The 22948-nt window shown below is 44.9% G+C and overlaps 1 protein-coding gene across 1 annotated transcript in view; it reads right to left on the minus strand.

Moving 5' to 3' along the window:
• LOC147020301 (laminin subunit alpha-1-like) overlaps positions 1-22948 on the minus strand; it is a 309126-nt gene that overhangs the window by 176653 nt on the left and 109525 nt on the right. Inside the window, exons 17-20 of the mRNA XM_085895590.1 lie at positions 22514-22641; positions 17717-17803; positions 7362-7573; positions 6473-6579 (exon numbers count right to left, since the gene is read on the minus strand). Of these exons, the coding sequence (XP_085751716.1) occupies positions 6473-6579; positions 7362-7573; positions 17717-17803; positions 22514-22641 (534 nt within the window). The remainder of the gene's footprint in view (positions 1-6472; positions 6580-7361; positions 7574-17716; positions 17804-22513; positions 22642-22948) is intronic.

Genomic DNA, 22948 nt, shown 5'->3' on the forward strand with positions numbered 1-22948 from the left:
ATATACTTCTACCAAGTTTGGTCAAAATCATGTCACTGGTTCACAAGGGAGTGCAGTAATAGAATTTTTAATGAAGATGAACTCTGATCCTTGACCTCTTGACCCCAAATTATTATAATTTCATCTTTACATCATACATACTTGTATTAAATTTGGTCAAACTCCAATCACTGTTTCACAAGCTAACACGGCAGCAGAATTTTAACCGAACATGACCTCTGACCTTTGACCTCTTGACTCTAAAACGAATTGGTTCATCTTTGCATCATTATACCTACTTGTACCAAGTTTGACTTGGATCCCTTCTGCCGTTCTTAAGTTATCGTGGTAACGAAAACACATCACGGACGGGCAGACGCATGGACAGACGGACGGACGTACAACCCAAAAGCATAACTCCTCCAGTGACTTCGTCGGCAGAGGAATGAAACTGAGATTGCTAAAACAATGAAAACACAAAACAGATTGTAGAGGAAAAGGGAGTTATGTTTCACACTCAACAACACCCTTTTCCCATTTTTTTATTGAAGTATATAATCCCCGAGAAATGTACAAGCAATTCTGTACAATGAAAAGGTGAAACAGGATGGGACCAACTTACCTTTGAACTGTGTAGTCTGGGTTTGATTCCTGAATGGACTATAAATGCAGACAGGGTTTTACCTCACAAAGGACATTGTCCTTCAGATGGACATTAAACCATGCGTCCCTTCTTCAAGCATTGGTGAAGATAAAGTTGGTGAATGCACAAATCACATTGAGTGGACCATTAAGCCTTGCCAGCTGATTCGTGAAAGACTTGGGTCAAAATCCACAAGAAGATGGCAATAATTGGGGCCGATAAATAAGTAGTAGTAGTAGTATTGGTGTTTTCCAGGATTGATGATAATATAATACTTTGTAAATCTATGTGATAATTGCACACTTCCCACGATGGAAATACAAAGTACTGTCCTCCTGCAGGTCTTCCCCATCAGAAAAGTCAAAACATTAGTGAGGGTCACTGCTTATTGACCTATGATTGGTGACAATGAAAATATTCAACTGCTGATCGAACTTAAGAAATGTGAAAAGTTTCTGCTTACTTAAAAAGAAAAATCATTTATATACTGCATCACATGATCTATCACCTGACACTTGAAACTCTTCACGCGATTACGTGTTGGTGATCGCCATTATAAAACTATGAGGGCGTGTTGAAAAGTAACGCCTCCTATTCTTTTTCTCCAAAACAGGTAATGATATTCAAATGAAACAAAGTGCAGTCCATACATTAGTTCTTCCTTCCAATGAGTTTGAAGTTTCATGATTCTGATACCAGATGTCTCAGTGCTATGTTCATCAAGATGGCGGAGGGCAGCAAGACATTGTCAGTGCTGTGAAGCGTGAAGCACTGGAGATGAGATACTTTGTATGACTGGCTGGAGATGAAACGACTGGAGATGGGAGTTGAGTGCACCATTACGATTCTGAGAGTAAGTGTGCGTCAATGGAATACCGCCATATAAAGGATCACCAGCCATGAGTTGGCTCCATCAAATTTTCATCTCTTCCCCAAACTTAAGAAACACTTTCGTAGAAAACATTTTTCTTCTGATGATGTTAAGGCCGCTGTGAAGCACTGGGAAAAATCAGCAGGACACACCATTCTATCATGACTGTGTGTAAGGCGTGGGTAAGTGAGCCGGCATTGGTAAGTGACCTGGTGTGGGTAACGAATCTGTGTGGCTATCATCTGAACCAGTGTATGAAAGTGAGCCGTTGTGTGTGAGTGAGCTGGCATGGGTAAGTGACCTCGTGTGGGTTATACACCACATATCTATACTAACAGAAAAAAGTTCCTGTGCATTATTTATGTCAATGTGAAATGATAAATGAAAACAAACCCATCATGTTGTTTGGTCATTTGAATATGTAGTGTTTGATAAACATGACAACAACATGAGAATTGAAATCACCACAGAGAGTTGGGATGGGTGGTTAAAAGTTTGTCCATGTTGTCTGAGAGAGAGACGTAGATTGGGTTGTCACTGTTAGGAGGATGGTACAACATACATATGAACAAGAGGTGAGAGCGGAGAGGAAGTTATAGCCACCTGGGGGGTGGTTTGGGAGGTGTAAGATCAGAATAAGAGCAGTAGGAAATTGAGTTCTTCATGTAAAGAGCAATTCCTTGCCGGGGCGTGGTTCAGGCCTATCAAATCGGTGGAGACAGTAACCGGGGAGAGACACTAAGGCACTGTTGTTCATTGCACAACCAATGAACCACTGGCGCCCCCTGGTGGCCAAAAGTGCGGCCCCTAACGTGCGGCCTATAATACACAAACACGAAAACACCCCATCTTATTTTGCCATAAATGCTATCAAGTTGACACAATGGTTTCAAATGAGTGTTCCAATGTGAAGCATAAAAGTAACATAACTACATCGGGATATGGTTGCAGTGTACAAACAATGATGCTTGCAGCCCAGTTAACCACAAAAAAAAAACAACAGTACGTAGGGGCCTAATACCAGCCATTATGGAGTCCTGCTGGTGGTGTGGCGGCTCTCACACTGATGTGTTATCGGCAAAAATTTCCCCCCTCGAAAAATAGTGAGGATCACTGCACTAAGGAGTCAGCGGCATCATGTGGGAGGAAGGATTCCGTTAAACAGATGATGTCGGTTTTATCGCCAACAGGCTGGATTGAGAGATCTGTCAGGTTACAGTGGAGATTTCAGAATTTTGAGGTCCACAAAGTTAGAGATGAAGGGTGAGGGGAAGGAGGCGTTAGGATGGTGCAGGATGAGGGGGGGAGGCTTTCAGTGTGTGGGGTGTGGTAGAAGGTTTGAGTGTATAGGGTGCAGGGGAAGGTTTGAGTGTGCAGGGTGTCAGGGAAGGTTTGAGTGTGCGGTGCAGGAGAAGGTTTGAGTGTGTGGGGTGGAGGAGAATGTTTGAGAGTGTAGGGTGAGGGGGAATGTTTGAGTGTGTGGGTGCGGGTTAAGGTTTATGTGTGAGGGGTGCGGTGGGAAGGATTGTATCTGTGGGGTATGGGGGAAGGTTTGTGTGTATGAGGGGTGCGGGGAAGGATTGTATGTGTGGGGTGTGGGGGAAGGTTTGAGTGTGCGGTGCAGGAGAAGGTTTGAGTGTGTGGGGTGTAGGAGAATGTTTGAGCGTATGAGGGGTGCAGGGGAAGGTTTGAGTGTTTGAGGGGTGCGGGTTAAGGTTTATGTGTGAGGGGTGCGGGGGAAGGATTGTATCTGTGGGGTGGGGGGAAGGTTTGTGTGTATGAGGGGTGCGGGGAAGGATTGTATCTGTGGGGTGCGGGGAAAGGTTTGAGTGTATGAGGAGTGCGGGGGAAGGTTTGAGTGTATGAGGGGTGCGGGGGAAGGTTTGAGTGTATGAGGGGTGCAGGGGAAGGTTTGAGTGTATGAGGGGTGCAGGGGAAGGTTTGAGTGTATGAGGGGTGCAGGGGAAGGTTTGAGTGTATGAGGGGTGTGGGGGAAGGTTTGAGTGTATGAGGAGTGCGGGGGAAGGATTGTATGTGTGGGTGTGGGGGAAGGTTTGAGTGTATGAGGGGTGCGGGGGAAGGATTGAATGTGTGGGGCGTGGGGGAAGGTTTGAGTGTGTGTGGTGTGTGTGAAGGTTTGAGTGTGTGGGGTGCAGAGGAAGGTTTGAGTGTATGGGGCATGGGGAAATGTTTTAGAGAGTGAGGAGAGGGGAAGCATTGAGAGAGTGGGGTGAACGGGGATGCAGAAAGGGGGCACATGAAGCTTTTTGGGAATTGGGTTGGGGTGGATGCTTTTCCTACTTCCAAATTCCCAGCTTTGACAAACAGAGATAAACATCATGGGATGAGAGATAAGAATGCTTGTTAAATGTGTGAAGAAATGCTGTGCTCTATGAGCGGGGCTGAGGGGAGTCGGGGGGAGCGGTGGTTTGTGGATGAGGCGCAGAGCAGACAAACACCTCAAAAAAAAATTCTTCTGAAGAAGAAGAAGAGAAAAATATCGTGGTGGAGAGGAAGAACATGTGAAGCATTTGCGAAAGAGATACAAGGGGTTGAAATGCATTATTAAAACCAGAGAGTTGGTGTCAAAGCCACCCAACGCTCGCCTGTTTTTACATTTATCGTTTTTAAAAGACTAGTCTAATAATATTTTTTTATAAAGCATTGCAGTGAAGTCTGATCCAAATAATTTTAAAGCAATATATGTATTTGTATATTGTAATCAGTAAAAAAAAATAGTGTGGTAGATAAAAACATTAGAAAGGAAATAACTTGAACCAAAAACTTTAACATTTTCATGCTCACGCTGACGCTCATGCAGGGGGTATCGCTATAGCTCTCTGTTCTTCGAACAGGCGAGCTAACTAGAAGGGCACTTGGTGGAGCGCATACCTCCGCCCTGTAATGCCTGATCCACGATAACATATCTGGCCCAATACATTTTTGAGATATCGTGCTATATTGTTACGAATCTGGAAGCTTACTGCACTCAACATACAGGTCCTATAGCTCAGTTATTTCAATAAGTAAATGTGGATAGATGGCTCCCTTTCCCTTGTTTAATGGGTAATTAAATGTTCATGCACTGCGGAATTATTTTGATAGCCAGGGTTTTCTTTTATTTTTACACCACCAACATCAACTACAACAACACCAGCATCACCCTCACCTTCACCTCGCTCTGACCGATGCCATTGCCTATGAGCGTGTCAGCACGTATGTGGGCGAAGCCCACGCAGGATAATGTTCCTCTGCCTGTTTGGAGGGCGGTCCGCAGCAGTGGCCATCACGCCCCCCCCCCCACCGGTCCAATCAACGGCCTTGGCGCCCGTTTTGGCCAATGACAGGGCAATGAGCGCACTTTGCACGCCAAAACCATCCAGTGAGGGAAAGTGGGGAGGGAGGAGGCATCCCCTTCCCCCACCTGGACAAGGGTGAATAAATTTGCGGCGCGATTGGACGGAGAGCAGGAGAGTTTGGTTGTCGGGACGCGCGCTGAGCGGAGCCCTGGAGTCTAATCGCGGCTCGCTGGTGCCTAGTTCTATCATCGCCTCTCGACGCTGACCTGGTTCGCCCGTGTCAGCCGAACCACACGAGGTGGACAGGTCCATGTCCTTCTGGGTATCTGTGTGTGTGTGTGTGTCTGTCGGTGGGCCTGTCTTTAAGTAGGAAATTGTTGAGTGCCTTCGCTGTACATTATTTGCCTTGCATCTCTGATTAGTCGTGATAACTCTGCCCTTACGTGCCTCCCTCCTTCCCCACCCTCTGTTAATAAATACCCTATTTGTTAAATGTATCAGCTCGTGTTTGTGTTTTCTTCATTGGTTTAACGCGGTGCGTGTTGGGGAATTAGAAAGGCCGTTGTTGCCGTAGTGGTGTGCATTTGGGACCGACGGAAGCTCGGTGACCATCCGCTCGGGTCACGCACGGGTCGAGCGCGCATACGGCTCGTCCCGTACGAGTGCCATTGAGGGTGTGAATACTCGGTAGCTCGCCACGTGGGTCTAGGTATTTTGAAGTTTGGCAAATAACCTTGTACCACGTGGTGGAATTATTGACGATTCACGGTCCGGTAAGGGACCCGCACCCTCAGAGTTTTCCGGAAGGTACGATTTAAATTCCGGGTGTTCAGCAGAGTCGACTTTACTGCTCCACCTAGCGGTCGTGCTCGCAGCCGATACCCAGCCCGCAACAATATATTGTTTTTGATCCCGATCTTTCAATGGTGAAGAATCACTTTAAAAATTCTCAGATCCAGATCTTCACCAAAATCGAATTAATTCGTCGTGGTCACACACCCAACATGTCCACCAAGTGTCATCTGAATCCATCCACAACCTTTTGAGATATCATGCTATATATGGTGTTTGGCCACATCTTTCAACGGTGAAGACTCACTTAAAAAATTCTCGTATCTGGATCCGGATTCAGATCTTCACCAAAATTGAATTGATTCGTCCTTGCCACACACTCAATCTCTCCACCAATTTTCTTTTGAATCCGTCGACAACTTTTTGAGATATTGTGCTATATATCGTTTTTTGGCCCTATCTCTCAATGGTAAAGAATCACTTAAAAAAATTCTAGTAGTCGGATCCGGAACCGAATATTCACCAGAATCTAATCAGTTCGTCCTTGTCACACACTGAGCCTGTCCACAAAATTTCATCCAGATCCATCCCCAACTTTTTGAGATATCCAGCACACACAGACAGACAGACAAACAGACAGACAGACAGAAAGTAGTAAAAACATAACCTCCTTCACCTTGGGTGGCAGAGGTAATGATTTAAAAAAAAAAATTAAAAAGAAGCGTGTATATTTAATGTAGGTTATTTGAAGGAAGGCCTGGAAATCATTGAAAGAAGTTTTTAAAAAAATACAACACATAGGTTACATGAAGGGGGTTGGTAACAAGCATGTTGAATGAAGGGGGTTAATTTTTTTTTATGGTTGAACAATCAGACTTCCTTCCTCACCTGGCATTTATCACACTGACGGCCAGTGGCAAGCGGAGCGCAGGTACACTGACCCGTCTGCGCATCACAGGAGGTGGACAAGGAACCTCTGGGATGACATCGGCATGCTGCGTGGAGAAAATGCAACTCAGGTGAATGTGCACCTTAGCAGAATATAATTTGAGATGCATCACAGAGAATGATTACAATCATACACCAAGTTGCCACTTTGGAACATTTGATTTGCAGAAATGAGCAATACAAGTGCTTGCATATTCCTCTCTGTATCACGTGACATCTTTTGTTTACACATTGTTTGTTTTCAATGCTGCTATTAGGAAGAGCTGCAGAACTTTATCCCAATTATTAACTTCTGGATAATTTGTCTTTTGTGGGACTGTTAACCTTTTCGAAACAAACCAGCCTCAGAGGCTGCGATTCAATCTCAATATCCAGAGGTGATTTACTTTGCTTGGCTGTACCAACGAGGCATTTAGTTTGCCATTTTGAGAAAAGATAAAATAAACACAAAAAGAAACGATGACAACGGGTTTTATTCGATAGATTTACCATGCAGTTTTTATGTTACTTTATGATAAGGGGCACGAGGGGTGGGAGGGGTGCCCTGGGGGTCCACCACAGTACAGACAGTGTGATGTCTACAAATATCATTTCTGCCCCATACTTCTTTTGATTTATAATGAATGCGGTTTCTTGACACGTAAGTAGGACCCCCCTCCCCTCCAAAACTTCTGGTTGAGTTCCTGTTTATGGATAAAAGAGTTTCTTCTCTTTGTTTAACTCATTGATTGCATCAAATGACAAAGTGAGTGAGTTCATTATTGGCTGGTACATTGCACTTGACAATGGTGATGTTAAAACTGAACGCAAATAAACAAAGAGTACTTACGTTGACAGTTTTTAGACACAATGGCATCCCCGTAAAAGCCATCCGCACATCGCTCACATCGCAATCCTGCCGTGTTCCCAGTACAGACTCCACACTGGCCAGTCCAAGGATCACATGCAGCAGGGTTGTTCTGGTCAACATTTCCATTGCAATCACATCGCTGGCACAAACCACCTGGCATCGCGGGAGATCTAAAGTAACCATCGGCACACCTGCCCAGGGTGAGAGCATGTGGAGGACACATTAGATCTTTTGAGTCAGAAAGCTACAGAAACCTCGAAAAGGAAGAAATTTCATATGTACCAGTGGAGATTTTCATGGAAAAAAAAGACGCCACAAGGCGTTGACCTGAATTTAAAGACATGACGATTAATCAACAATGAAAATTAAACTGGATGCAGTAGTAATAACTTTTAGAGGAAAAAGTAGAGAAAAAGGGAAGAAAATAAAGTAGTGGGTATAAAATATAACAAAAACTCAATCAATAGAAATATAAAACTGTCCATTGAAATTATCAATAAGTTTTGATACTTTCAACATGAACAGTAATTATCAAATGGAGGAGGAAGTGGGGTGGGTGTAATGTCCGGGGAGCAGTGGGACACGGAGAGTCGTGAGGGTTGTCGTAACTCTGTTTATTGCGTTCCCGGATGCACACGACTACGAGCCTCGAGCGGGCGCGAACAGCTATATGCATTGCAGACACGTGACTATTATCACAACTCCTCCACGCCCCCTCAACGCTCTATGCCAATACACCACACTCCTCCCTCCTAAAAGTATGATTATAAAATGACAATTATAAAATGACAACATGACACTAACCAAAAGTCATTGGCACTACAACCCAAAAAGCCGCCAGTGCCAAAACGGCACTTAGCAAAAGCACTGGCACCATGACACAAAAAGCAACTGGTGAAAAAGAACAACACTAATCATCCAAAAGCCCCAGGTTTCTCGATCCGCCCCGGGCAGATAGCGCCCCCAGACGGCCCATGCTTACACGCCTTCCAGCAAGGTTGAGGTGACACCCCAGCCGAACCTCCCCCGGCACCATCAAATGCCCCCGGTCGACAAGTTGGCTCATCTCCCTCAGACAGGACCGAATCAGGTAAGCACCCTGAGCCTGCAAGCCCGCGGGTGCCAGCGCGGCTGACCTTGGCGAGACCAGAGGTTTGCGCACCATGGCGCCAGGCACATCTGACCTTGGCGATATCAGGGGTGGGGGTGACGCTGAACAGCGAACCTGCCCCGGCTCCCCGCCATCAATCCGAACCAGGCAATTAGCCGGCTTCTCTACCAGCTGTCCCACACCAAAATCGCGCACCAGCACCGGGCGCAACACCGCCCCTGCCACCGACCCCTGAGGTCGCAGCAAATCCAGCCGAGACTTCAACACACGTCCATACAGACGATAAGCGTTGGCTGGACGCATAGCAATGTCATACAACAGCAGAAACATCGTTTGCGCAGATGCAAACTTCCCTTTACGTACAGCGCGTTCCCTCAGTATAATTCTAACACCTGAGGCTGCAGCGAACTGCGGACTGTCATCGAAGACCGGGATCTGGAAGACCTCTTTATTCACAACGATCGTCCGCAAGTTCTTCACATCAGAGAAAGCATCGATCCCAATCAAACACATTTTGCTCACACGCGAACCGTCGGCATTTTCTTTTATAACGCCATGCTTAATCACTCGTGCTGCGAGAATCAAACATATAACAATTAACAAATCATGAACCACGCTGCGAGAAAGCCTCTTCGTTGTAACGACGTCGAGGCGACTTGCGTGCAGGTCCTCATCTGAACGTCGAAGAGGACACCGTCGATGGGCACCAACCGCGAACTTCTTGGATGCGACCAGTTTGCTTTGGACTTGGCACAGTGCCAACTCATCAACCCGGTTGGTTGATCCTGACGAAGGTGGACCCTCCGCGCAAGGCAAGCGCGAGAGCCCGTCACAGCTGGCATGCTCCCCGTTGCTCCGGAACTGTATATCGTAGTTGCAGGAAACAATGAACGGACACCAATGTTTTATCGCCACGGCCCCTGCCACCGGGACCTCGCCCTCGGGTCTCGAGGGAGGCCCGGGCCCAAACAGAGGTCCGGGGCCCGAAGGAGACACAGGCGAACCTGGAGGTACGAACTCCGAAAGAGGAACCTCCTCCCACCGACTCTAATCGGCTCGGCACGGGACGCCCAAGGTGAATGACTGGCGCCGTCCAGTCTAGCCTGAGGATAGTCAGCCAGTCTCGGCCCAAAAGGGCGGGGCCCTCCCCTCGCACCACGAAGAGCGAGAGCTCGACCCACTGACCTTGATGGATGACCAAGACGTGTGCCCTGCCAACCGCTGATAGCGCTTCACTGGTATACGTGTGCAACGCGAGGGTAGACCTGAAAAGGCGTAGACCGGGCAGTGCACGAGCGGTGCGCTCGCTTATGATCGACACCGCCGCTCCGGTATCAACTTGAAACACGATCGGCGTTCCATCCACAAAACCTCGCACATCGCCATCCATGACCGTCATGGTGGCCAATGACACTTAGCACACACGCTGCAGAAGTTCCCGAGTGTTCAGATCGTCATCTGACCGGCCGCGTTGCAACGTCTGGCCACGGCCTGCACCGAAGACTGTGAGTGCGGTCGTGGGCGCTTGGTACATCGCGCGGACCTCCGGATCACCTGTAATGCTCTGGCCAGCGAGGGCTCGGACATCCCTCAGAGTCTGTGCGACGGCCAATGCCGTTTCGACTACCGAGTTGAATGTAATGTCTTCGTCCTTTAGCCGTGGAATTGCTGCAACCATTTCTGACTCTTGCAAACCAGAAATAAAACTATCTTCGAGCCTGGCCTGCCATCCACTCGATGTGAATTTGCAGGCGACGGCGAGATGTCTCACCCGCTCAGCGAAACTCGCGATGCACTTCCCTGGGCTCCTCGCCAGGTGATCGAACTCGTACCACGTGAGCTGCGATGATTCTCCCGGCGACGTGTGTGCCTGACAATCCAATTGCTCCGGCAATGACTCAAAGTCAATGCCGAGGAAAACAGGCACTCTGCACGCGTCGATCCAAAACATCCTTGTCGCCAATGTAATGTCTGGGGAGCAGTGGGACATGGAGAGTCGTGAGGGTTGTCGTAACTCTGTTTATTGCGTTCCCGGATGCACACTACTACGAGCCTCTAGCGGGCACGAACAGCTATATGCATTGCAGACACGTGACTATTATCACAACTCCTCCATGCCCCCTCAACGCTCTATGCCAATATACCACAGGGGGGGGGGGGAGGTGGAGTTATCCAATTAAACCAAAGAATGAACAAATTCCAACACAAAACTAGGACGGCACTCCGTAATGAGCGCACACAACTGTCGGGCTGAACAGTTTACGTTTTGTATCCCACTGATAGGCTCGACCTGGGTCCAGACGTGAACCAAATTCGCATTGGCTTGTTCTTGTCACCTAACCAACTCATCCGCCTTGTTTTGTCATAACTCGTCTACAACTTTTTGAAATATCATGCTATACAGTGCAGTATATTGAGCCTGGTGTGTTGGCGCAGTGGTTAGGGCAGCAGCTTGGGATCCAAAAGGTCCTGAGTTCAAGCCCCGTTGGGACACTGAATTAATACACCAGGGGGTTGACTCAGCCTGTCATCCTTCCGAGGTCAGCGAAATGAGTACCAGTGTACTGGGCCGGTGTATACCCCGGTTAAAATAGGTGTACCATATCCCTGTGTGGTAAGAGGCGACCAGGGTTGTGTCAGGAAGGGCATCCGGCGTAAAACGTGTGCCAAATCACTATGCGGATCATACGGATGATCCGCTGTGGTGACCCCTAACGGGAGGAGGAAGAAGAATAAGAAGAAGAAGAAGAAGAAGAAGAAGAAGAATAAGAAGAATAAGAAGAATAAGAAGAAAAAGAAGACGAAGAAGAAGAAGAAGAAGACAGTGCAGTATATTGTTTTTATGCTTGGTGTAGGCTTCATGGTTTGGGTGGCAGGCTTGGGATCCTAGTGTCCTGAGTTCAAATCCCGCTCATCAGTTGAATTAATACCAGGTGGGGTTAACTCGGCCTGTCATACTTCCGAGGTTGGCAAAATGAGTGCCAGCTTGCTGGTATCCTGTGTCAGAGTGGCGACCCGTCCAGGATTGTGCCCAACGGCCAAGGAGGCTGCTCAGACAGCACCAACGCTCTGCACAGAGTATGGTCCCAATGAATGGATGGATGTTGTTTTTGGCCCCATCTCTCAATGGTGAAGAATCATGGAAAAATTAAAAAATTATTGTATCTGAATCTTCACCAAAATGCAACTGACTTGTCCTTCTCACACACCAAATAACTTTTTGAAATAGCGTGCTGTATATCGCTTTTAGCCCTATCACTCAATGGTGAAGATTCACTTTAAAAATGATATTATTCACATCTTCATCAGGATCTTCACCGACATCAAATCATGTTGTCCTTATCAGGTCAGGTATGGGAGCATGCGCCAGAGCAGTACGTCACTGCGTCCACTTTCCACCGGTACTCCAGGGGCCTCTGTCTGGCCAGGCAGGTGTCTGGCACACCCCATCTCCTTGAGATGCCGATCAACTTGCTGCAAGCACGAGGCACGTGGTTGGCCCATTGGCCTCCTCTACTCATGAGGCTCCCTCGCTGAGAGAATCTGGTGAGCAGGATCAGTGTCAGGAAAACGAGCCACATGTCTGTGCAGCCGCAGCTGATGCTCAAGGACGATGCAGGTAACAAATCTCATTTGAGTTTCTGTCAGCAACCGCTCGTTGGCCACAAAGTCCGACCAGCGATAGCCAATGATTCTCCTAAGAGACCTGGTCCCAAAGGAATTAAGTCTCCGTCTCAGATCCCTGGTCAGAGTCCAAGTCTCACATCCATAGAGCAAGACTGGAAGCACCAAGGACCTGAAGACTCGGACTATCGTCCTCCTGCACAGATACCGACAGTGTCACACTCCAAGATCCAGTGAATCCATGACTCCCCAGGCCCGACCCAGATGCCTATTGACCTCTGATTCACAACATGCGGAGACATGAATATCACTGCCAATATAAGTGAATCTCTCCATGACCTCAACATCCTCACCACAAACACGTACAGACAAGAGAGCAGGGCACATGAGCTTTGACCTATTGAGTGCCAAATTGAATCAGTTCATCTTTGTACCACAGTGCATACTTGTGACAGATTTGGTAAAAATCCCTTGTGTGGTTCACAAGTTATTGGGGTAACAAAGATTTTCAATCAAAGGTCACATGGCCGGAGCGGCAGATACCTTTGACCTTTTGAACCCCAAATCTAATCACTTCATCTTTGCATCATGGTACATATGTCTACAAAATTTGGTCAAAATCCTTTCAGCAGTTTACAAGTCATAATGGTAAAGAAAATCTGCTATGCACACATGGACAGACGTATTCAGACGGCCAACCTGAAAACATGACACCTTTGGTGTCTACGGCTGCGGAAGCATAAAAAGTCAGCCATTATGCAGCAAAAAAAAAGTCAGGCAAAATTCCATATTCATGGTTATCTAGCCAAAGACTGCTATAATGCTGTTCTTATTGCTGCCAGAACATAGATGAAAATATGAATAATGAATAACAAGGGTTTCACATGACACCAAGCCTGGTGTTGGCTTAATGATCAAGATGGCTGACTTAAGATATTAGGGTCCTGAGTTTGCTGTACACACAAAGGCACAACTCAGTATGTAAAGTACCACTGAAATAACACCAGGTGGGTTAACTCAGCCTGTCATCCTTCTGAGTTTGGCAAAATGAGTACCAGCTTACTGGGGTAATAACCCATTGAAGTATCCTGCGTTGGAATGGCGACCCGTCCATGATTGTACTACTTAGCTAAATGAAATTGCCTTGGCAGCCCTATGTGCCTCAGGGTGTGAAAGGAACGGTTATTCATATGACACCAACCTAAACAACTCTGAAAAAAAAAAACACACAAAAGTAAACAAGCATGCACGTACGTACGCACAACACAAACACGAACAACACACATGAGAACATTGTTAAGGACTACATGGGGTACATCGCACATGCCGAAAATGCACAAACCTATATGACAGACCAGGAGACCCAACCATTCAACATGAGCCCCAAAAGATGATCGGAAATTTTTAAAAATTAAAAACACCCAAAGTCTATGAACTGAATTATGTTTATATATATATATATATATATATATATATATATATATATATATATATATATATATATATATATATATATATATATATATTATATATATACACACACATGTATTTTTTTAAAAGGCTGTTATGGCTCAAAACGATCATGGAAAATGACTTAAAGATATAATTGGGCTCACATGATTGGAATAATTTGATAATGCAATGTTTGGATTGACAAGTGAACCCATGGTGGTGAATTGCTCATGAGTCGGCCTGTGCACCCACCTCAGGAAACCCTGCAACCATGACCTCCAAAGCTGAGTAATGTTGAATACCGTACATCCATGAACGCAAATTTGTAATCAAAATGTGTGTTTGTGAGTATGTGTATGTGTGTGCGTGCATGTGTCATTGGTTGTTATCTCCAGAAGCAGGTTTCAGAAAGTGCAACGGAGTCCTGCCAGAGCTCGAAATATCCACCTCAGTTTCGGCAAGGGATCACACGCGGTTCATGGACCAAGCTGTGAAGTTTTGTTTCGTTCTGAGGGCTCTTTTCAGGATTGTCACCGAGCCATGGACAGCTTGCGACTGTAGTTCGTTTGTAGTCATATTCCCAGGGATGTTTTTAAGGATCTCTGTGAGGTTCTTCTTTCTCATTCCTGTTGCTCCAATTGTCACTCGCACAATTTTCTCACTCTTCAGCTTCCAGGATGTTTTCACTTCATTCTTGAGATCTTGGTATTTGGTCATCCACTTGATTTCTGGCTGTTTAGACCAAAATCGCTGGGTTAGCTTGATGGTTAAACCTGAATTAACAATGCCGCCTTTTCTTTTTTTGCATCGAAGTTATATATCCGGTTGCAATGCTTTGTTTTCTATGTTCATTCTCGATGGGATCATTAGGTTGTACGTGAGCCTTACCTTTCTGTTTTCAATTATTGTTTTTGGTTCATATTTCTGTGAGTTTTCTGCAACTGAGATATCGATTTTTTTTAGAGATGTGCCAGCAGATGACTCGACATACCTTGTTGTACCTTTGTGTGTATGGTACAGCTGTTCTGAAACGAGTTTTTTTTACATCTTGATAGGTCACTCATGCTTTGTGTTTCTACCTTGCAAAACTTAGACTTGTCGGATTGAATCAGTCCCACCATTTTTGTAAATCCATTGGTGTGGTTTCCTTGATCTTGGGCATTTATTACGATTCGTTCTCGATCACAGTTGAGCTGACCTCCTCTTAGCCATCCCAATGAGCTTTCTTTGTTGATGCCCAATCTGTCCAACTCTTTTTTTTTTTTTTATATTTCTCTGCTCGTTTTGTTATTCTCCTTGTTGTCAGTGTATATTTGTTGATATTTCGTTTTATATATTTATTTTCTCTTTTTTTTTTTTGCAATCTCTGGGGCTGTATTTGTTGCTCTTTTGGTTTCAAATCTGACATCTTCTGTTTGCACCTGTCTTTGGAAATTATTGTGTGTGTGTGTGTGTGTGTGTGTGTGAGTTGCTGTTGTTGGCTGCTGTCTCCACACATGGGTGGGTTTCAGGAGGTGGAACGGAGACCTTCCAGGTCTCAAAGTATCCACCTCTGTGTGTTTGTATGTGTGTCCATTTTTATTCGCTTACATGTATAACATAACACAAATACGTTTTAGTCTAGTAACATCTGAATGAGAGGAAAAAAACCATTCACAATCGCAGGCCATGGTTTACAAGATTGTAAAATGTTCTCGTCATTTTGAATCGAGCAGTTTGGAGGAGGTTTTCTTGCACACCATGGCTGCGTCTCCCTGCAGTCTTAGCCATGCATGTGACAGCAACCGCAACCACAACGCTTCATTAATCCAAGCAACTTCATAGCTTATTCCATCTGGCCACCGTCACGCTGCTGCAATCATTCCACGACTGAGCTACTGCCCCCCTCCCACTCCCCTCAACGACCCCAATCCCCTTGTCTGCTGCTTTGCCATTTCACACATGAGGGTGTGTTGTTTGATTCAAGGCATGGGCTGTCCAGTGGAATAGATTTTCCACACTTACAATGGATTTCCTTGATGTACAATCAAAGTGTGATATATTACACTAATCAACATGATCCACTTACCTTTCAATTATTAATTAAACCAAATTGATGTTCATCAACATTACATGGATTATAATCATTGGTTAAAGTTTCTGCCACGATGCAACTTCGGCAATCAGAATTTGTTGCTTTACTCGGAATATGAGCACGAAAGGCCATTGCTTGAGGGTGAATTTAAATTTTTTATTCTTTACACAAGTAAGGTTCCCAAGTTTGAACTTTCAAAAAAGATTACAATACAGAGAGTGAAATTCCCGAAAAAAAGAGAACACTGGAGAAGGACACTGCAAAAAAAAAAGAACACTCTGGAGAGGTACAAGCCAAAAAAGAGGACACTCCAGAAAAAGAGGACACTTCGGAGAGAGACACTGGAAAAAAAAAAGAGGACACTTCGGAGAGGGACACTGAAAAAAAAGAGAACATTCCAGAGAGGCACAAGCCAAAAAAAAAAAGAGAACACTCCAGAAAAAGAGGACAATTCAGAGAGGGACACTCCAAAAAAGGGGACACTTTGGAGAGGAACACTGAAAAAAAAAAAAGAGGACACTCCGGAGAGGGACAAGCCAAAAAAAAGAGGACACTCCAGAAAAAGAGGACACTTCAGAGAGACAACTCCAAAGAACGAGGACGCTCCGGAAACGAGGACGCTCCGGAAACGAGGACGCTCCGAAAACGAGGACGCTCCGAAAACGAGGACGCTCCTCAAGAGTTTCCTTTACGTATTGAGCAATTGTATCGGCAGTCTCATTATGTGTGTTCCAGACCTCGGTTAATTTTGCATGCAAACTGCCATTCTTCCAACTGAAATACTGAATTATTCCTGAAAATATTGTGCTTGTCCGAGTCCCGATGAGATTGCAAATCAAGAGCACCTTGATTTGCCACAGAGACGTAAGTACGAGCTCTACATACCTAGCACTTGACTTCCCATTCTTCTCGCCAACTTCAAAAACACAGAATTTTGTTTCTAGTTCTGCAGTGAATTTACACTTTTGTTTTGGCACGATGTTTGGGGGTAGTGAAATAAAATATCATATAAAGAGCTCTTGAAGAAAATCGAACAAGCCTGTACAGTACGGGTTTAGAAAAGACACTGAATCGTGGACCGAGCATGTCACTGGACCCTCTTTCTCTCACTGCGAGGTTGGATGCGAAGACGCATGAGTGTCGATGTTTGAACACGTCAATTACGCCATGACGGAGTAGTACAGACTTGTACCAAACTGTCCTAGTCCAAACACTTCATAACCACATTTTAGCACCGTGAAAAAATGTAGAGAAATGGTTTAACCATTTAAATAAGATTTTAAAAAACGTATCCCAAATCTTTCAATTTATCCCTTTGAAAATGCAAAAAAAAAAAAAATGGCAAAATCCTGGACAACACCTGGCTGGGCAGTGTTAATAACTGAAAAGGAGGACATGTCCGGGAAAAACCGGATGTATGGTGGCCCTGGCAACAAGGCCTTCAATAGAAACAGCTTGCATTCCACAAGCCATCGAAAAAATAATAGTTTCACCAGAAGATTTGATTGTGATGCGGTTGATACACTTTGGTACATTCCCGGTGATGAAGGTTGTGGTCAAGTTTCATTGAAATTGTGTGTGTAGTTTCGGAGAAAAGGAGGAGAGATCTTTATCAAATGATAAACATGGCGGCCATATGCTTGGAGAGAGCAGCGTTTTTAAAGAATTGGGGTGGACGCAGCAATTCGATCGAGACAAAGAAGACTATGGAGGAATCGTGTCCAACTTTTGGAGTTTGTTCATCAGGCAGCCTGGGGCTGATCGGTGCTAGTTTCATTCTATGTTGTTCGGCTGCCCTTCCATCTCTCTTCATGAGTGTATGGTTTGACGATGCTGTTAACACCCCATGGACATTCCTGCAGATCATCCCTGGATTCACAACATCAACATGCATATTGTAGCACTCTCAAGATTCCTTTAATGTTTCTCCAAGACTGTACCACGATTACAGCATGTTCCTTGAATACCTATTATTGTTGATTTTGATTTGAATAAAAGCTAACCACCACTCTCCACCCGACCTTCCCCTTTCTCACAACAAAATCACAAATCACAAACTCAAGCAAACCTCACCTTTTGCAATGTTTTCCTGCATATCCAGGTGGACATTCATCACACACTGGCTTTCCATGTTGGTCTAAATGGCAAGCCAATAGGGATCTGTAGAACAAGGAAAAATATTACAGAAGCATGAAACTAGAGTTGAAGATGGGAAGATCCATAATCAAAACTGAATGAGTGGACTGTTCCAGATGAACACCACTAGGTGGTCAAAATATCCGATCTGGGCATTGCCTGTTGAGCAGCTGCACGAGTTGGTGGTATCTTCAGTTAATTATGTAAGCATATCGACAGATGGTCACTGTAAACAAATTAAAAAGCCATGACAGTATCCGAGACAAAGCTACCATACACATCGTGTTCATTGTGACATTTGTTGTTGGTGCCTCTGCGCAGACATAGTGTGTAGCTGGTGGTGTTGCGGTGTATGCTTATCTGCATCTTTACATCATCCAAACCCTGTATTACCAATGGTTCTTATCCAAACCTATGGACGACTTTGGTAAATCCCGAAGTGTTATCCTTTTTCCACTCACATGACAGCCCGGACTGCCTGTCTCGGACATTTCGACCATTCTCTGGACCGCATTCCGTGCAGTATTGCTAGTCCAGACTTCGAGTGCAAGTACTAAGGCATACCATGTGCAAATATCAGCCTTTTACAATTTGCAATATTCCCAGGGAAGAATATTTATTTTCATGACCATGATACTAACGAGGAGTCGTTCACAAACACGATTAGTGCAAAGGTTAGATTGGAGTCGATAAAGGTCTCGAGCAGTTTGGTGTATTGCTTAAAAACCAAGATTTAATAATACGTGGCTGCATAACAAGGAAGTGATGGCAAATTAATGTGGAACTTCTTTATTCATAAATTATGTTTTGTTTGGTTTTTTGATTTTGTGTTCATCATCCTATTTTTGGGGTTTGCTCATTATGCAACAACCCTAATTTCTTATGCTTAACCGCATTGACAACAAGCAGATACTGTCAGTTGGATTGAGCTTTAATTTAGGATGTTTATTGTCACGTCTGAGTACCCGTTAGACAGAATTCCTCAGAGCTGGGACCTTTTGCCGCGAGAGATGGTCAAAATGGTCTTTTATTTGTGGGGGGAGTTCAGCATAACTCGACTTTACTGTCCCCCAAGGTCAGTCTTTTATGGCACTGCATTCAGTATAACTCTACTTTACTCTCACCCAAATGAGCCAAAATCAATGCCACACACAGAAAACAGATGGCTGAAACATGCTTTCCTTTTAAAGGATTTATTTGAAAAGCAAAGTACAGGGAAGAGGGTCGACAAAACGCTATAATAACCGGAACAAACCAAGCGAGTCAAAAGACACAAAGAGGAGAGTGGGATATGCAAACTTATATGCAAGGAGGAGAAATAGAATGCAAAACCTAACCCACTGGGCACCACAGATAGCACTCATACAACAAGACAATAATGCAGGCGGGACTTCCCTTTGTCTCCAGGATGCGCAGGGTGGACGTAGTGCTCGATGCAGTCTGCTTTCGAAACTAGGAGCGAGATAAGAAATGTGGATGTGATGGTATCCAAAAATGACGTAACACAGGCACGAGCAAGGCCAGCGAAGATTCGGCCTTCAACCAGGCCACGTGGTAGTCTTTGTCCATTTCCCAAATGAGGCATCCTGGTCTGCACTTCTTCTTCCTCCTCCAAGTGCTGTGGTCTTTCTTCCCCAATCAAAAGGCATGGTGGTTCCTTCTCCTCTCCAAAGGCAGGGTGATACCAGCTTGGGTCTCCCCCAAAGCTTCTGAAAGACCATAAGAGTGTCTCCTTCATGAACTCCTCCGTGAACTACTTGCTTGACCTCCTTGCACACGCGCCTCCCTTTGTTCTCTCCTGGGGGACTGCCCCGTTCTCTTATTCCTCCTGAGCAGAGTCCTCCTCTGGGGTGATGCCCAGGGGGGCGGCCCCAATAAAAATAAATGTACATCTTTTCTTCTGGGATCCACAGTCCACTGTGCTACCACGGCTGGCGCACATTGGCCAGAGAGATCATAATCCGCCGAATTGCATATCTGTGGAACGTGTACCTCTGCGATGGGAAGTTCTCACCTTGCCCCACCTACAAACAAGTTATTTACGCATACATCATTAATCTCTACCCTGTCTATAAATTACATATGCTGCCTCCTCAGCATCACATGTAACAAACAACTTACTCTCACAGATCCCTGTTATATGGCAATCCAACCGACTCGAAGCACACAGACAATACTACACTTACTACAGTCTAGCTATTGATCTCTCCCCTTCCACATTATATTATATACAGTAATCCCTTGATATATGAAAGGTTACATTACTTAGAATCTTTCCACTTGGTGAATTTCCGTATTTCGAATTAAATTATCCCATATACCATACTCTCATTAATTATAGAAGTGGAGATATGTTCCGACGGAACAAAATCTGAACTCTACGATGTAAAGAATATGCATATTAATGAAAAAATCTTAATTTAAATACGATGTCTTAAGACTGAGGGGTGGCAGGCTGAGGGTGGCATGCTCATCCATATCCTCTGAAGAGGTGTCTGACTGAGGTGTGGCAGGCTTGCAGGTAGCAGTCTGGGGTGTGGCAGGCTCAGTGACTACATTCTGGGAAGTACCAGCCCCATCATTTTTCTTGGAGAAGTGTGCATGCAAGGTTGTCTGCTTTGCATGTTGCTTCTTTTCCTTGTACAGTTCCCTGTAGCAGTTGATCGAATCATTTGTTTCCCTGACTGCTTTGAGGCTTCACTCTCTGCAAGGGTAGTTGTCAGTGAAGAACTACGAGAGTGAAAATTACTTTAGGTTATGTTCACACTATTGTGGTTTCTGTACTGTAGTAAGGATTGCCAGGAAATGAAGTGATTACAGTTCTAATTACAGGAGGCTGCAAAGAATAACTGCTTAAAACTCGAGTTAAAATAATAGTTGCAACTGTAACAGAAACTGTAGTAAAGGTATACCGTATATATTATTACATTTGTAAAGGGGGGGGGGGAATATTACTTCAGAACAATAAGATATGGATTGGTTAGTATGCTCCATGGTTCAGGTAGTTTCGCCATTTTGATGTATTAAGTAGGGAAACGTTAGCTTAAAGATTGTCCTGTTTAAATGTGCATCATACGAAGGGTGATGCATTGTTCAATAAACAGCCAGGGTTTAACTTAAAGGACCTGTGCGTGAAGCCCTCTGTGAACCCCGGGTGAGGCACAGTGTGAGGCCTTTGGAAAGAGAGGGGAGGATATTGAAAGGGGCGTTGTCCGAGGAGTGAGGGGACGAGTTTTCAGGATCTCCGGGTTCTGCGCACTCTAGTGAGAAAAGAGAGGGCACGAGAGTTTGTTCGGCGTGGGAAATGTGGAGTTTGCTCGCCCGAGAGGAAGGGTTTTATGGTTCGTCGTCCTGCTTGTGTTCCTGCCTTGTCCTATTTAATCGTCCTGCATCTCCTGTTTGTCATCACTGGTTCATTGTGCCTGTTCGTCATCCTGCCTCATCGTATTTCATCCCCTATTCTCCTGTTTATGACTGCCTCGACTTGCTCATGTTCCTGTTCATGGACTGCTCAGTCGACGAACATCAGAGATAAGGCCTCACTCAGTTTTTTTTGTTCCCTTTCCCATCTTTGCTTGAGTCTGTTGTGAAGCACATTTAAATATTATTCCTCTGTAAATAATAATTATTATTATTATAATAGTCATTTCCTCTCCCTCCCCTGCCAACATGCCGTCGTACCGCTTCATCATGCTTTGCTCTTCCCCTGTTTCTGGAGGGGAATAAACCCTGTTAAAAGCAGACTAAGGATCTCTTGTGCTTCTTGTGATCCCACATGTGCGTGCATGGAGCCGCCATTAATTGATTGTCATCAAAGGGAGTAAAAGCCAGTTCCGTCCATCCATCGAGTGCCAATGTTAATCTGGGTTGAACACGGCAATATTTCCTGAGATGCAAAATTTCCCTTAAAACGATTCTTACTGAAGTATGTCAAAATTTTATCTCTAATTACTCATTTCCATTGTAGCAAACTTCCGGATATTGAATGTCTCAATAATGAAGGGATTAGTCCATCTCTCAGGTAAGTGATGCTGATACAATGGACCAAATGTCTTTTAATTGCCGATGCTGTGTTTCCACAAACAAGTTGTACCATGATCATTGTCTGACAGGAAGGATATATAGTAGTAGTCTAGCTGGAGATGTAATCTAGCGAGATAAATGTAGTCGAGCTAGACAGATGTAGTCTTGCTTGGGTTCGATTCCTGACAACTATAAACTATCCGATTGGTACTGTGTTGACAGTGTGTTGCATCTAAAGGCGCACTGCCCTCAGAAGGTTGTTAAGCCGGGTATCCCATGTGCCAGCATCAGCTGGTGAATGTCAAAGGTTCCACAATGTCTTTCACAAAGAATAGGCAATTGCTTCCGATACCTTGAACAAATTCCAGATGCCTGCTGCACAAGTGCAGGGCCACCACATCAGTGTCGCAGCATTATTTTCAGTACAGTAATGATAAAACCAGCTCAAAATTTTATAATTGAATACTGTCTGACATGTGGTCATGAGAACGACGACTATGATCACTTAGGTTAGTCCCACAAAACTTTGCACCTCTGGAGCTATTCTCCACAAACTTATCCTGGCGGTTAAAAAGATGTCGAGATGCAATCGTATGTATGATGTGTGCCCAAGATTACAACTTGTGAGTGATAGGGTATGGACTACTTTAAAGCATGATGAACGCCCCTCGGAGGTACAGAGGATGCTAGTAAGTATCCATGAAACATTACGAGTTAAATGATGAGGCGTGTGAACAGGGACACTGATGGCAGTCGTTTGGCGTTCCTTTGGTAGCATCCCCGTAGTATCCACGTTTGCACTGCTCACAATGATTTCCTGTTGTGTGATGCTTGCAGCTCTGGATAAAGAAGATGGAAACAAAACATTGAAAGGTGTTAAAATAACATGTGGAGACTGATATGGCAATAAACTTCAATTTTTTGAACTTTGGTAGATATGCACGGAGGTTGAGACTGGAAGAGAAAGCTTTATAACTACTGCTGGAGAAACAGTAGTTTTGTAACAGTTCTGCTGCTTTATGGTATCCACACGAACAACCAAATACAGTGTTAATTGCACAAAGTAGTGTTGCATGAGTGCAGGTGGCTGATAGTGTCAGACTTCAGAAGGTAATTCAAGAGGGAGTAACAGCAGAACGTCCAGCA

Source organism: Eptatretus burgeri, chromosome 9, assembly GCF_056783735.1.
Source record: "Eptatretus burgeri isolate ZD-2024b chromosome 9, Ebu_testis_v1, whole genome shotgun sequence".
NCBI lineage: Eukaryota > Metazoa > Chordata > Myxini > Myxiniformes > Myxinidae > Eptatretus > Eptatretus burgeri.